The sequence below is a fragment of the Solanum stenotomum genome, chromosome 2, assembly GCF_019186545.1.
Source record: "Solanum stenotomum isolate F172 chromosome 2, ASM1918654v1, whole genome shotgun sequence".
Lineage (NCBI taxonomy): Eukaryota > Viridiplantae > Streptophyta > Magnoliopsida > Solanales > Solanaceae > Solanum > Solanum stenotomum.
In genome coordinates, this window is record NC_064283.1 from 3,323,762 (window position 1) to 3,340,974 (window position 17,213).

General features: G+C 34.2%; 1 protein-coding gene across 1 annotated transcript; it reads right to left on the reverse strand.

Moving 5' to 3' along the window:
* Positions 1-1,427: 1,427 nt before the first annotated feature.
* LOC125855292 (uroporphyrinogen-III synthase, chloroplastic) lies at positions 1,428-10,419 on the reverse strand. Its single transcript, XM_049535003.1, has 10 exons — positions 10,163-10,419; positions 8,762-8,849; positions 6,809-6,875; positions 5,362-5,480; positions 5,067-5,162; positions 4,628-4,683; positions 4,310-4,395; positions 3,928-4,059; positions 2,050-2,130; positions 1,428-1,930 (listed from the first exon to the last, which is right to left on the reverse strand). The coding sequence occupies exons 1-9, from the start codon at positions 10,367-10,369 to the stop codon at positions 2,073-2,075; spliced, it is 909 nt and encodes a 302-aa protein (XP_049390960.1). The 5' UTR covers positions 10,370-10,419; the 3' UTR covers positions 1,428-1,930; positions 2,050-2,072.
* Positions 10,420-17,213: the final 6,794 nt, after the last annotated feature.

Genomic DNA, 17,213 nt, shown 5'->3' on the forward strand with positions numbered 1-17,213 from the left:
ATAAAATTTTGAAATTGAAAATATTTTTTAAAAACAAACTTTAATTTTATTTTATTTTGGGAGGGGGTGGAGGGGGGGGGGTCAGGGTAGGGATGGGGTGAAAAAATATTGAAATTGAAAGTATTTTTTTATAAAACAAACTTTAAATTTATTATTATTTTTTTTGGGGGGGGGGGGTCAAGGGTAGAGGTGGGGTGAAAATAAAATTTTGAAATTGAAAATATTTTTTAAAAACAAACATTAATTTATTTATTTTTTGGGAGTGGGGAGGGTAGGGGGCTGGCGGTAGGTGGGGTCAGAGTGAGGGTGGGTAAAAAAAATTAAAAAATTGGTTGAAAAATATTTTTTAAAAATAAGTTAAATTTATTTTTTCAACAAAAAAATTGTAATTTGAAGTTAGAGGAAAGTTTTGAAAAATGTTTTCCTTTTAAGTTTTAAAGGGAAGTCATTTTCCTTAAATTTGAGGAAAATGAGTTGATTTGAAAAAAACATTTTACCCAACCAAACATGAGAAAATTGAAAAATATTTTCCGAAAAATGTTTTCCTTCATAACAAACACACCCTATGTCTGAATCAACATTGAAAACAAAAAAGTTTAATCCTCGTGCTTTGAAGGAGGATGCTTCACTATATGGCATAGTACTTAGTAGTACCCCTAAATATCATTTTATATAATTTCAACTAATTACCAAATATAATATTCACAGTAAGTGAGGTCGGAATTAGAGCAATTTGGAACTAAACAAATCTCACACTCTCCCACCCCACCAACAACTAAAGTAACCCAATTCTAGCTCAAGAAGAATTTCAGCCTACAAAGAAAAAATTATATTAACACACTACTGTTAATTTTATTAGAGCGTGCAGTACTAGCAATGATTTTTATTATTTTTAAATAACAAATGGTGTAGGCCGGCTTTCACACCTTGATTAGTTCCACAGATATGTGTTGCCGCCCACCAGCAACAAGTATCAATTAACTTACACACACCTCAACTAATTCCACGAATACACAACTATAGGTATCAGATAACTCTGTCCACCAAAAATAAGACATTGAACTTAAGACCTCATTGTTCTCAAGCCAATTCATTTGCCACTGGGCCACACCCTTAGGCGTGGTACTCGCCATGATTTATTCGTTGCAAAGGCAAAATTCTCAATCTATGTAGCTTCAGAAAAATGGGAGCAAACAACAACTGTTTACAACTTCAAAGCATTATGCAGCAGGTGAATATGTGGGTTGGTCAATTTTAATCCCATATTATTTAGGATCTGAACCATAAAAAGAACTGAGACATCAATAACAGAATATGTTTGGATGAGTTAGCTCTCCCTCCATATAGCTGTCTATGGTGCAAAACTATGAGCTGCCACCACATTCCATGCAGATAGTTCAAATGGAGCATGGGATTTCAGTAATAGAAGTAAAAGAACACAAAAATCAACACATTATGCACTATAAGGAATATGGCTAATATTAGATAAATACATTTAGCCTTGATGTTTCACTTTGAGGAAATTTGTGTTGGAGTATGAACCGGGAGGAGACCGGCTTTTGTCAATTCTGAAGACAATAAGCTTCAAGCCATGTAAATATTACAGAAAGCGAAAATAAGGGGATATATCTACATATGGAACAATTACAGTGGAAAGATCCTATATTAGGAAGACAGCCTTACCTCACAAGAAATGTTGGCTAGACAGGTGGGGAACACCTCCGCACGACAAAAACTGTCTCCTCATAAGCTGTGTTAATTAGATCCTACACTTCTACGCTTCTACACAGAAATGACACAAAGATCTCAAAATACTTCACAGTGTTGAAGCTGCAAGTATGAAAAGCTCTTAATCAGCTTTGTCATAGCAAAGATGCCAATGGAGTGGAACCAGAGTCCTCTTAGCCGAGGTGTGAAGATGCAGCTATTACTGTAAGTAACATATATAAACTATATTAGAGAGACATGCACATCAATCATTTTAAACGTGTCTGTCTTTATGTGTTATGGCCTGTGATGAATAATATGAACTTGGAAAACCTTTTTTACCAGGAGCCACACTGCACGAATCTTTAGACCTTTTGGACTTGCTCGTAAACTTCTAATGCTTCCAGAACGCTGCTTACCCACCTGCATCATGTGACCTCATAGCATCAAGTAGATCAAATTTAAGCGTAACTGACAAACACATAACGGAAAGTGGAAACCAATATAGAGTCCCTGCCTCCTAGATATCTCACTACATCCCTAAAAGAGTCGGCAGGAGAGGTAATACTCCCATGGGTCAATGAGCATATCAGCATATGGTCTTTGCCCCAATTGAGAACCAGGTTCTATCACAAGTACTCATATTAGCAGTTAGGAAAAAGCCAAGAACCTAACACTTGAAATCTGGTGCTTGACAAGAAAGATTATCCACCACATTCTGCATGATCATTCACCAAGCCACTCAACCCTAGCTCCTAAATGCTTGAGCTTTCTCAATGTTACAGTACTAACATTTGGCTTAAATTTAGTCTGATTTTTATTTGATATAGTTGTAGAAGGATGAAACACAAATATTCAAATTAAGCTTATACTTGCCAAGTCACAACATCACCCAATTTACGCAGCATATAACCTTCTAGTCAGATGGGAGTTTCGATTGCCAAGACAAGGGGCATAAGAAAAAGAAGATAGATAGCAGCAGTGCCTTGCCCTTTATCAGACAAGAATATGATAAAGAGATACGTGGAAAAAGAATTGAGAATGTATTGCTTGATCATTCTCCTGAGCAATTGAGTGTTTATACAGACATCTAGTCAAAATTAGGAAAGACATAACTACAAATAAATAATATCTATGTAATTGATTCTATCTAATATACACAATATTCTCAAAGAGAGTCAAGCAAGGAGAATAATAGTCTCTTTTAATGTTACTTAATACAATGTTATCCTTCACTAAAAGCTACTTACTAAAATATTACCTTAAAAAATAGTAGCAGTAGTAGTAGTAATTACCAACAACATACCGAGTGTAATCCCACAAGTGGGGTCTGGGAGGGTGGTGTGCACGCAGCCTTACCACTACCTTGTGAAGGTAGAGAGACTGTTCCCAATAGACCCTTTACTCAAATAAAGCATATCAAAACCAACAAGGAAAGGGAATGCCATAGTGAAGTAACCATATCGGCAGCAACAACAAACAGTACAATAACCGAAGCAAAAAAACAAACATGTAATGATAAAATCGAAGCATCAGAAGTAGTAGTTACCAATTCAATAAAGTACTATGGAAAATTATGAGCCACTATTAAGACACAAGAAAAATGTGGTAAATAGGTAAGAATAGAAAAGGATGGGTGTCTTAGAACTTCTATAGAGTTTTGAAGGTGAGCTTTTGAAAAAAGTGAGTCTCATTTATAACATTGAGCTCCATAATATTGAAAAGGTTGAACAAATAATATTGTGAATGGTTACAGGAAGGTTAAAATTTCTAAGAGATAACCCTATGCAGCGGAAAGCTAAGTCTTATGAATGGTATCTGGGATGATTCTCACTGGTTTATTGTATAACTTAGATAGAAAACTACACAGGTTAGAAGGGACAGACAAAGAATATATGATCCCTATTCCCTAGATACGACTTTTGAAGAAAGAAAATATAAAGACAAGGACCAGAATGAAGTATAGTTTTCCATTTGATGCTTTATACTCTTCTCACAGCCAACTCCTTCCATATGACAGTGAATAGTTACTTCACAGCAAAAGAGATGATACCAACTACATGAGGCAAACATAGATGCTAAAATAGCAGTTTTTGTATTGGAAGTAGCACTGTTCTTCTTGCAGAACAGAGTCAAAGTAACTTATAATATTAGGGACAACCAGAAAGGAAGAAAAGTCAATCAGAAAAACAGAATAAGAGACTTAGATCAACAAGTTACCCTTCAAGACCAGGACTTGTTGGATGGTATATATTTCTGAACCCAAGTTTTTTAGCTGCAGAAGCTGTTGTCTCCCCAATACATGCAACAGCATTGTCCCACTTTGTCAATGCAGTAAGATTAGCCCATACCCTGTCAAATAACCCAGCAGAAGGAAAAAGGAATGAGAAAGGAGAAAGAGAATAAAGCCTCTAAATGAACCATACCCTGTTCCCTGGCTCAATGAACTATGTACGGAAACATCTGTCTAATATTTTCTAGCATGTTGGTGGAATTACAGTCATCAGCTATAGAATTAGTGCACTTGCTTATGCCAATATTAGATATCAACGTGTCATCTGTCTACTTTTGCTATAAAAATGAATAATTTGGAGCATTGTACCTGAGGGCAGAAGGAGATGCTACAGCAACAACGGGAGCAGAGAGTGCTAGTTCAAGAAGATATTGATCAACCTGATTGACTGGTGCCTGCAAGAAATGGAAAGGTTATACGCAGCAGGATGAAATCTAATTAGTTCTATCTCAAGAGAAGGATCCAAGATGTGGTGCTCTATCTGAACTTTGACCATATGTCAGGAAAAGATGACAAGTGACCCTCTTTTTCAGGGCAAGTGTGTGTTACCAAATTTGCAAGCACACTGGTCTCGTGTGAGTAAAAATGAATTTTCTTCTCCAATTGGGCAATGGAGAAATATCATACCGTTGTGTAAGTGTTCAGCCGAGTAACCTCGAATCCCCGCCCAGAAAGTCCTTCCTCTGAAATAAAGGAGCCATATGTCAGTTTAAAACTACTCAAAGTACTTCTGTATTCCGAGGAAAATTTGCATACTAAACATGAACTATCAAGGTGAGACAGTTGCAAAATATCGGATGAATGAGACTCTTGTACAGATTATGGCCATGAGGAAAGGGAATGAGCTGTGATTTTTGTGGTTAATATGTTTCTTTTGTTCTTCCTTTTTAATTTTTTTCCTGAATAACGGTTTACAATAGAAAAAGGCACCTCTGCAGAAACTATAGATCCCAACAGAACCAGAAAAATCAGAACGAGAATACATGGAAAAAGAGATTTCTGTATGAAATCAGGTTGATGGGAGAATTAGACAGAAACATAAAGAGATGGAGCAATATGCACACACCGATGTCAGTGCTGGCTTTTGCTGAAGCAGGATAGAGAACAGTGCACTTGTCATTCCCATTCTTCGGAAGCTCTAAAGCTAAAACCTTGCCAGTTGCTGAAAATGCAAATAGAATGAAATTTTCAGTCAGTCAGGCAAAAACATAACATCAGTCAATTTTTTACTGCGGAACAGTTTGCAAGGAAAAAAAGGTATTTAAATGAATGACGAATGCAAGTGTCATCCCTGATGCACATGTGTGTGCCTTATGCTACTTCTAAATGTCAAAAGAGCAAGTGGGAAGTTTACTCAATACCCTTTGATGGTGCAAATGCCACATCAAGATACTGCTTTGAAGACTGAACAGCTTCATCAAATATGCTGGCTGTACCAGATCCAACAACTCCTACTCTGACAGATGGGGTCCCAGCAGCTCTGAGTAATAAATTAGAATAAGTATGTGGGACCAGAGAGAGCAAAAGTAAATATAGATCATTTAGACAGCTTGAAGAATTTGAGGCTTCTTTCAACAAATAAACAGTAACGAAAAACATATATAGTAATACTTCATATTTTGGGGAACTAATTATCGTACCATCTTTAGTTCAATATTTCATTTGACAACATAAGTACACACATAACAGGAGACATTCTAATGACTCTCACTTTTTGTGTATGCTGACAATCAACTGAGAGTCTTTTATACAAGTGTTCAATGCTTCATTTAGGAAAAAATATACAGTTGATGGATGGAAGGTTCGACCAGAACTGGGGTTGATGATAATATCTTATGATCCTATTGCAAGGTACGGGACTTGAGTCTCACATTGGTTTAATGGGGAAGCTGATGTGGGACTTATATAGCTTTGGATTCTCCCACCTAAACAACTAGCTTTCGGGGTGTGGCTCTCCCTAGGTTGTATCAATGGTATCAGAGTCACCCACTGCCCTTCGTGCCTTGGATAGTGATGCCAATATTGTAGTGTTGCCCCAGGGTTAGAAATGGTTTAGCGCACATAGCCGTCGAGGACGACGGATGCGGAGCGTGGTGGTTTGTTATGATTCTATAGCAAGGTATGAGACTTGAGTCCCACACCGGTTTAATAGGGAGTTGATGTGGGACATATATTGCTTTGGGTTCTCCCACCTCAATAACTAGCTTCTTGGGTGTGAATTTCCCTAAGTTGTATCGTAATGCTTAGCAGGTGCTATTTGTCACATAAACACATCAATTCAGTGGTTAATCAAGCTTCATATGCCAATAACCATATTATATAGGAAGTATTTGCACCTCAATACAATTGGTCTTCCTCAAACTTATGAAAGTCAAATGAAACATCTTCAACGAGTAGATAAGATTCTCAAACATTTTGAGAACATAATTTAAAAACCTGATTTGTCTACACAAGCAAGCAACGACGTTTTTAAACACTGCAATGACTTGTTTTACTGACAAGTCCAACACAAAATGACTAAATTTAACATCAGATCATGTAAATTTCTCAGCATTTTTTTATATTTTTAAAGCCAACTTCACAGATATATTCTCCAGACCAGCCATCCATAATATCAAATAAATCACTTTCGTCTTTGGTAAACTTACCCATGGCTATAGCCTATAGTCATAGTGATCCTCCTATTCAACTAACAAAGGAACTGTACTAAGGACTAGTCAAGAAGATAGTCTAGTTATTTAAAATCATAAGGTGAAGAACTTCAGACAAGATTAATCCTCTTTACTGGTAAATTCAACCTAAACTTACTTCCAAGCATCAAGAAAAACCTTTCCCGCCTCTGGTGAAGTAATGATAATCCAGTCAAAAGTGGACTCTGTTATCACAAGAAGAGATGGGGAAAAACATTAGCGCCACTGAAGACAGCAGACAATATGTTAATCTGTTAGTTTCACCAAATCTGGTGAGGACTTTCAAGGGTGTGGAACTGGTCAATCATAAAAAATTTGTTGATATAAGCTATAATCGAAGACCACTAAATAGTAATTACAACAGCAGGACAGAAGCGTGCAAATACTCAAACCAAGCTTCCCTGTTACTGTCTCTGCTTAATTGTAGCACAAACGTCCCATCTCTGCTTAATTGTAGCACGAATGTCTGCTCTTGCAATCGACTATAATATGTAGATAGCAAGAAGGTACAGTTTCTATATGTAGTCCTCTGTATAATGCTTTTAGATCCTAACTGTGTAAGTCTTCTGCTATGGTATATTCATCTACTTTTACTTGACATGCTGGCTGGTACTGGCTTACACAATTTATCTACCTAATATCCGTAGTAAGTCATGGTGTTCTCATGTTATTCCAATTATTAACTCTAGTTTACTTTGTTATGAATCCATCAATTGCTTTAAATGTGAATTGTGAGATTTATCCAATTGTCTATGTTTTAACCTGGAGAGCAATAGCTTAATGAATAGTATTACATTCTAATGTTTATATTTGATTCTCAAATTATTTCTTTAACCACAGATCGATTCATGGTTTGATGATTTAGAATTCAACTATTTTTTAATTAATCCAAGTGAGAGGAATATGATGCCCATTAGATGGTTTAGAATATTAATCACATCATAGGCACTAGGTCCTTATTGGAAAGAATTTGTAAGGCCTGCAGCATATAAGAGAAATCAAAGAGCAACTTAAGGCCTGCAGCAATTAAGAGAAATCAGAGAGCAACTCTCCTTTTTACTTGTCTTATAAAACTGCTCATATTTTATTGAATATTTTTCTATTAAGCCTAAATACATAATTTTACTGAAGTACAAATGTTACTCTTATATATCATCCAGCACAATTTATGTAGTAACTAATAGTGTAGGTCGTTGACTTTCAGGAAATAAAACCCACCTCAACTTTTAGAAACTTAAGTGTAACTAAAAAATTAGAACTGCATATACTCTTGAGCAGGTAAGGACTCATGCAACACATATCGTGATTGCTGATGCACTCAAGCTTGTGTCCACACCACATTCGTTGAATTTCACAAGAAGGGAGTAATAATAGTGATATTAGTACTTGTCTCAGCAATCGCAATAGTACCAAATAATGCATGGAAATACAAATGAACTATATAATTGCTCTAGCCTTGGGTATTACAGAAATGACTGTTTAATTTATACTTATAATAGCAATAAAAAATAAAGCAATGGAAGTACTTGGCTTGTTTGCATATATATGCTATAGCAATATCTCAAAGCAATGGCCTCACTTTATTTGTGTCTGAATGCACAATATGCTATTGTTCAGAAAATGTCATCTCCATAGTCTATAATTCTCTTGAGGCAAACATTAAAAAAGAAGACCACAAAGGTGGTATTGTATCCACCCCAAACAAACAAGAAGCGAAGAAAATATTAGTGATCATAAAAGTTCCAATTTTGCACATTCAATAAATGGATAACCATACACATACTTGAAATCTTGGAAAATTGTATTTAAAAGAAAGTGCAACTATCTGTTTTGTTTAGAATTCTAGTATAGAGCACCAATCTAACCTTTAAAACAAATTGTCTGTGCCTGTAGATAGGATATTTTGTGACAAAGCAAATCAAAGGCATTAGTAGAAATCAGCTAGAATTCATACAATGAAGAGAAATGAATAATGCCATAAAAATAAATATACAGATGCTCAACAGTGAGTCTCAGGCAAGCAAATATGAACCACGAATTCCAAACCAAAGCACAAATAGCAAGAACCTACCACTTAATAAAGAAGTGAGCCTGTCTAGATCAGGTAAGTGCATGTGCTGAATGAGAGGAAGCTCAAGAGAATCAATCCCATGTCTGACCTGTAAGCATGAAAAAGAGGGAAAACATAATCATCGAAGATGCAAAATTCAAAACTTTCTAGAGAGAAAAAGTTGGAAAAGTCTAGATCACCTTGACCTTTGGTGTTAGAAACTTGGTCCGATTAAAAAAGTTGTTTGTTTTCATTCATGGTGATTTCTTAAATATCTTGTATGCGTAACTTTCTTCTACTTCATTTATTTTTTTCTCTTCGATCTTATGGGGAGAACCACGTGATTCAGGAAAAGAATTTGAAATTCCTGTCACGCTCATTTGCTTCTTTTCTCCCCTAGTAGAAAGCAAACAAAAATGTATTGCCAGCTAGATAATGATTTTTATGAACATGTGTGCTTTGCTTTGACATAAAACATTTACCAAAAAATAAGGCAGATTTTGGGAAACTTTTTGTTGAGGATAACACTTTCATGATTTTTTTTGAGTATTAAAATGATAATAGTGTGTAATTTTTTATTGGAATAGATCTGAAATTAAGAGTTGAGAAATGGAGAAATATTTCTGGCAACAAAACATCACTTCATGGGATGTTATTTTCCTCTTTTGGGTGAAAAATGGATAAATATTTCTGGCAACAAAACATCAGAAAAAGACTTATTCTCGGAACTTTTCAGAAGATATCTCCTTCATACCGAGCACACCATGTTAAAAATCCAGGATGCAAGAAATGAATCATAAATAGGCATGATTCATGAACATGATTTAGTGCTCTTCACTACATCCTTATTTAAGACTTTGTTGATTCAAATCCACAAAATACAATCTTTTAAGCTATGCGTCCAAATTCATGCCTAATATCCTTCACAGTGCCCCTAAACCAAATGCTTCCTGATTTCAAGACTAATTAGCATTTCACTCTTCCCTTTCTCCACCATATCCAGGGGAAAAGGTAGAGCGTTGGCTACAGGTTCTGCCAAACCCAGTAATTTGATTCAAACACAAAATTTGTCTTAAAAAACTCATTATATATGTGTACATATTATTCATTTAGAATCTAGAACGCATAAACTTCAAATCATGGTTCCTCCTCTATCATATCATTTTATCATCCTAGAAAAGCAAGTGATCAGCAGCTACAAAGTTAAACTTACTTAAGCATTTGATCAAACATTTAATGTGCTACTTCCTTTATACCAATGTAGCTGCAAAAAAAAAACGCCAAAATTCTCTCTATAATATATCACTCACGAGCACTGAACCACCACGAAACAACCACAGAAACCCTAGACCTTCGAGAAAATAACATACAAATCCAATTAAAACTCAAAATTGAAGAACCAGTAAATAACCGATTGAGTACCAGAGCATTGATGAGCTTTCCGTTCTTCCCGCGTTCTCTGGTTACAACAACTTTCGGCTCCTTCGTCGAACACGAAACGGTGACCGATGAAAGTGAAACGCACGCGCCGCCCCTGAATGAACGACGTACACAACTCCGGCGCTGCTGCGTGGCGGAAGACGACGACGTCGTCAACGGAGGAGGAGAGAAGGAGGAGAGAGAAGTCATTTTGTGGAACGTGTAACTGCCAGCTGTAAGCCTGTAACCGATTTTAAACCGTAACTTTTTTAATCATTAGTCATTAGTCAGTACCTCCACCCAGTTAAGTAATCTCTAATCAAAATCTTTAATTTAATTAAAGTATTAGTATTAATTAATTAATTTCAGCAGAACAGATGTCAAAGCTGGAAGGATAAGAAATTGTGCTACTGACACGTGTCCTAATAGTGGGGCCCGTTATCTGCTGTGACCTACCGACCATTATACGCAATGATGGTGTTCTACTTTACGGTAGTGATCAGGTGTTCTACGGAGATAGCAAGATCTTAATCCAAACCGTTCATTTGAATGAAGCGACAATCAGACGGTAAATCAACGGTTGTGATAAGGATGTAGCTTTGGTAGGAACAGGATCTTAGGTGTGTGTCCCATGATGCAACATATTTAAATAATTACTATAAATTGTATAGTAATTAAATTTGATTCCTTTTTGGGTCTATTACCAATAATGTGGGGGAATTAATTAATTAACAAAGGGTGTTTTCTTAATAAAGTGATTCTAGTATCATATTTTCCTCTTTTAGTGAGGCAAAAGTTATGTTTGGAATTGTTTAATCTTTGCTCATCATAATCACATCCAATTTGGTTAGTTTTTTTTCTTTTACTAAAAGTTTCGATATTTATGTTCAAACTTCACAAAAATTACATATTTAGCTCTCTAAGTTTGGAATGTAGCTATAAAAATTTTAAACTCGACATTAATAAATTATTTAAATTTTGAATTCATCACTATAATAACAGGGGAAGTTTGAGATGGGGCAGATGTAATATATTTTATTGTTATTAACCAACAATAGAATCACAAGCTTGTTATAGTTGAAGGAATATTTTTTCGATACGAATTTAAATTTAATTGAGTCTCAACGTAATAGCTAAACACTTGAATTATTTAGTCTTGTTGTAGTTGGTCTTTCCAGTGACATATTCAAATTTAATTAAGTCTCGATATGTTAAACACTTGAATTATTTAGCCTTGTTGTAATTGGTTTTAAGGAAAAATCCTTCCAATGACAGATTCAAATTTAATTAAGCCTCGATATGTTTAAAAAATTAAAATCGATCTTAAGAAAAGATCTTTTCGGTGCAATAAAATACGTAAAAAATTAAGCTCATCCATGGTGGATGAGCACACTTTTGAGCGTGCCGCCATGAATTCCTCCTTGGTGCAGATAATCAAATTCAAGGCCAACACACCCATGGTGTTATTTCACGATACCACATTGTGGTGATTAATATAGCGTTTGCGTCTGCTAAAATATTGGGAAATTGATTTATAAATGATCAGTGTGGTATTGCTAACTAATTTATTTCTTTTGACTTTTTATTTCGTACCCATTTATGGATTAGTTTGGATTCATATTGAAAAGTCATACTTCAAAGTAAAACTCTTCTTACTAAAGGCGACTTCATTTTTAGGAAAATCCGAAAGCTTTGGTTAGTTAAGGATGAAAGACTCTTCTCTACACAATGCAATATCAAATAATAGATCAGAGATAAAATTTTTTAAAAAATGAATACATACCAACTTTACAAAACCTCCCCATGCGCATCTATCTTTCTTGTTAGTTCAGCTATTGCGTGCCTTGTTATTTTCGATTCTAAGAATATTCAAATTTAATCGGCCCTAAATATGATTTTAAGAAATCAGCCCACCCATGGTGGATGGGCATTTTGAGTGTGCCACCATGAATTCTTCATAACCAATTTTTTGAAATGCTAACACACCCATTGTGGGTGTGCATATATCCAAATTCATGGCAAACACACCCTTGTTGGGTGTTGTTTCATAATACCACATTGTGGTGATTACTAGTGCGTTGCCTCTGTTAAAATATTGGGCAATTAATATATAATTGATCTATGTGGTAGTTGTTTAAGTAATAATTATTTTTAGTAAACACTCGGCATATAATTTTTTTTAAAAATAAAATCTTAAGTAAACACTCTGTATTGATTTAATTTAATTCCCTCTTTCCGCAATAAAGGTTTTTTTTTGTCACCAATTCCTTTGTCCACAAGGTATATTTTTGGCTCCTCATTTTAAGGCTCAATTAGTTCGTATTCACATTAGAAGGTCTGACTTAATTTAGATAATGTTCTTTACTGAAGGTGATTTCATTTTCAAAAATATTCAGAAATTCTAATTAATTAAAAATAAAGCAATATTTACTACTCTATATGAGTTTTGATCAATGGTCCATTTTCGCACTGTACTCGTGTTTATTCTCTACTTTGTTATGAGTTCTTTGTTTGTTGTTTCTATTTACTTCTTTTTTCTAAGGTAGGTTTCTATGGAATGATGAATACCTTAGTATTATAATAATTTTGATAGTCAAATTAAAATTATTGAATTACAGCAGAAAATACTAAACAACAAGTCGGTCTTGAGGAAAGATCATTCAATAAATTATGTACATAAAAAACATTGTGGTGACTAATACAGCGTTTGCATCTGCTAAAATATTGGGAAATTGAATTATAAATGATCGGTATGGTATTGCTTACTAATTTATTTTCCTCTTTTGTCCCATAATAATAAAAGTTTTTTTTTTATCATATTGGATGAAGCTCATTGCATTATATTATAACATTGTATTTCTTTCGGCTTTTTATTTTGTACCTGTTTTGAGGCTTGACTAGTTTGGATTCATATTGGAAAGTCATATTTCAAAGTAAAACGCTTCCTACTAAAGGTAGCTTTATTTTTAGGGAAATCCGAAAGCTCTAATTAATTAAGGATGAAGGAGTACTTGCTACTCCACATAAGTTTTGATTGATAGTCCATCCTCGTGATGTAAGCAATTTCAAATTATAACTTTTTTATTTCTTTTTCTTTGCGCAACTCATAATTGTGTCATTAATATTGAAAACTTTAAGCATTTTATTATCGTAAAATGATTTTTTGTTAGTTGTGATGATATTAGGTTTGAGTATTAGTTTAAAATCTTAGTACGATCAATTAGGATTGTCAATTATGATAGAATGGATATGATTATTTCGCTCTAAATTAAAGGTTTTAATTCGAACTTTCGATATGAAGAGTATCATACTAGGAAGAACTAAGAAGTATTTTCCCCTTATATGAATTACGTGACACCAATTCAAATTAATAGCAGATCTAATGTAGATATCAAATAATAGATCGAAGATAAAATTAAAAAATGAATATTATACGTACCAACTTTACAAAACCTCCCATGCCCATCTATCTTTCTTGTTAGCCTAACTATTCTCAAGTCCTTTTTCACTATGTTTCTCTTATATTCATTTGCTCCAGTGTCCATCTATTACGAGCTTGTTATCGTGAATTCAAATTTAATCAGTGTAGGATAAAAAAAATTTGCCCACCCATGGTGGATGGGCACTTTGAGTGTGCCACCATGAATCCTTCAATTCTTGACAATCAAATTTATGAAATGCTAACACACCCATTGTGGATGTGCATATATCCAAATTCATGGGTGTTGTTTCATTATACCACATTGTGGTGACTACTAGTGCGTTGCCGCTGTTAAAATATTAGGCAATTAATATATAACTTATCGGTGTGGTATTTTTTTGAGTAGTATTTATTTTTAGTAAACACTCGGTAATAAAGGTTTTATACGTCGGATGAAGTTTTGGGCCAATTCCCTTCATTCACATGGTATTTTTCGACGGTTTGACTAATTCGGATTCACATTAGAAGGTTTGACTTAATTTAATAATAAAGGCGATTTCATTTTCAAAAATATTCGAAAACTCTAATTAATTATAAATAAAGCAGTACTTACTACTACTTTATATGAGTTTTGATCGATGGCTCATTTCCGCAATGTACTCGTGCTTATTCTCTACTTTGTTATGAGTTCTTTTTTTGTTGTTTCTCTTTACTTCTTCTTTCTTTTTTCTAATAATGTAGGTTTCTATGGAAAGATGAATACCCAAGTATTATATAATTTTGATAGTCAAATTAAAAGGCAACATTAAAATTATTGAATTACAATAGAAAATACCAAAAGAATAAGTAGTTAAGTATAGCGATAAGAATAGGGATGAAAGTTTTAGATTTTAGAAAAAGGACGAGAGGAACAAATAATTTCTTCACAATAAGCATCACTCTTCTGTCTAACTCGTAGTCCCAATTAACCAATTGATAATTGAGCTTGGTTTCCAAATAAAACTTTTCAATATTTTGCTCGACCGAATAATCCCAACTAAATTAGCCTTATTCGTTAATTCTAACACATAGATCCGTATAAAGTCGTCTTTGGTTCACATTCATGAAATTTGAGTTATGAAATTATGTGAAGTTGGTTGAAGAAAAGAATTGATGAACTTACCATAATAAAAGTAAGATAATAATATTATACCTCTTTTAAATTATTCAAATTTATTTTCCTCAGTTCCCATAATAATAAAAGTTTTTTTTTCATATTGGATGAAGCTCATTACACCGTATTTCTTTCGGCTTTTTATTTTGTACCTATTTATGAGGCTTGACTAGTTTGGATTCATATTGAAAAGTCATACTTCAAAGTAAAACCCTTCTTACTAAATGCGACTTCATTTCTAGGAAAATCCGAAAGCTCTACTTAATTAAAAATGAAAAAATTTTTACTACTCTACACAAGTTTTAATTAATATATAGTCCATCCTCGTGACGTAAGCAATATGAAGTTGTAACCTTTTTATTTCTTTTTCTTTGCGGAAACTCATAATTGTGTTATTTAGCATTTTATCGTAAAAAAATTAATTAGCCCACCCATGGCGGATGGGCACTTTGGATGTGCCAACCAAGAATTCTTAATTTTTTGAAATGCAATATTGAGCAAATGATATTTTACCTAACCGGTGTGGTATTAATTTGAACAGCATTTATTTTAAGTAAACACTTTAATTTAGTTCCCTCTTTCTTTCTTTTTTATTTAGTTCCCTCTTTATATGATAATAAAAATGGTTTTTCTTTTAACTTTTTTTTGTCTTGTATTTGTTTCAAAGCTCAACTAGATAGTTCGGATCGTATCAAAACCTGAAAGCTCTAGTTAATTAAGGACGAAAGAGCTTTTACTACTCTATACAAATTTTGATTGATAGTCCATCCTCGACTAGTGATGTAAGGAATATGAAGTTATAACCTTTTTATTTTATTTTTCTTTGCGTGATCACTCATATTTGTGTCATGAATATTAAAAACTTTAAGCATTTTATTACCGTATAATGATTTTTCATTAATTCCGATAATATTATGTTTGAGTGTTAGTTTAAAAACCTTAATACGATCAATTAAGATTGTCAATTGTGATAGAGTGGATATGATTATTTCACTCTAAATTAAAGGTTTTTGATTCAGACTTTTGATATGAATAATATCATACTATAAAGAAGAAGTATTTTCTCCTTATATAAACTTTATGCAAATGAATACATACCTACTTTACAAAACCTCCTATGCCCATCTATCTTTCATGTTAGCTCAACTATTCCCAAGTCATTTTTAACTATGTTTCTCTTATATTCATTTGCTCCAGTGTCCATTTATTACAAGCTTGTTATCGTGAATTCAAATTTAATCAGTCTAGGATAAAAAAAAAATTAGCCACCCATGGTGGATGGGCACTTTGAGTGTGCCACCATGAATCCTTCAATTCTTGACAATCAAATTTTTGAAATGCAAACACACCCATTGTGGATGTGCATATATCCAAATTCATGGCAAACACACCCTTGTTGGGTGTTGTTTCATGATACCACTGATTTAATTTAATTCCCTCTTTCTGCAATAAAATGTTTTTTTCGTTGTATTGCGCCAATTCCTTCATCTACATGGTATTTTTCGGCTTCTCATTTTAAGAATCAATTAATTTGGATTCGCCACTATTGCTACTCTAAGCTTTTATCAGATGTATGCACAAGTTGTGTGAGAGAGAGAAAATAGGGGATTGCTGTTATTTGTAATTTAGTATTGTGGGTCGGGTTTGAGTTAGGATTAAAATAGATAATTGGGTAATTTCAATTGAAATCGGGTTGATTTAAGTTAATTTGGGGCTTTCCATCCAGTTGAGGGGCACAAATGATGAAATTAATAATGACAGGGGAAAGAATAACTTTGTTTTAACAGGAAGGACATAGTCAACCAATAAAACAAAGTTGATGGGTATCTTTGACCCTATTCCCTATTGATTGAATTCAGTTCCCTCTTTCTATGATAATAAAAGGTTTTTCTTTCGTTTTTTTTTTCTTTTATTCGTTTAGAAGCTTGACAATATAGTTCGGATTCATATAAAAAAGTTTTATTTACACCTTGTTTGGATGGTTGTTACCCGTTGTAGTACAAACCTATCCAAACACTGTATTTATTAAGACAATACAATACGATACATTATGAAACAACACGTAACAACCATCCAAACGAGAAGTCCGACCAGTTACCACTCCACACGAGATGTTGATGGATGGTTCATTTCCGTGGTATACTAGTGTTTATTCTCCAAATCCTGAATTACTGAACCAACTTCGCTTCTTGGAGTTGGTGATAGACCACACTATCATTACTGGTTTCATCTGCCAAAAACTTGAGCAAGGGGCTCAACCCCGAGCCTACGTGCGATAAAAGAGATGAAGTAGGGTCCCACACATCTCAAATGCACTCTTACCACTAGACCAAAGCCCGAGAGCCCCGGCTCAAACAGAAGAATTCATGAAACAAAACCAAGTTTCAGAAAAAATGGCTACCCAAGTAGAAGATAGTCCGTGAAAGTTGCAGATCTGTGCATTGGATCAAAAGTATTTTGGGGCAGCCATTACAAATAAC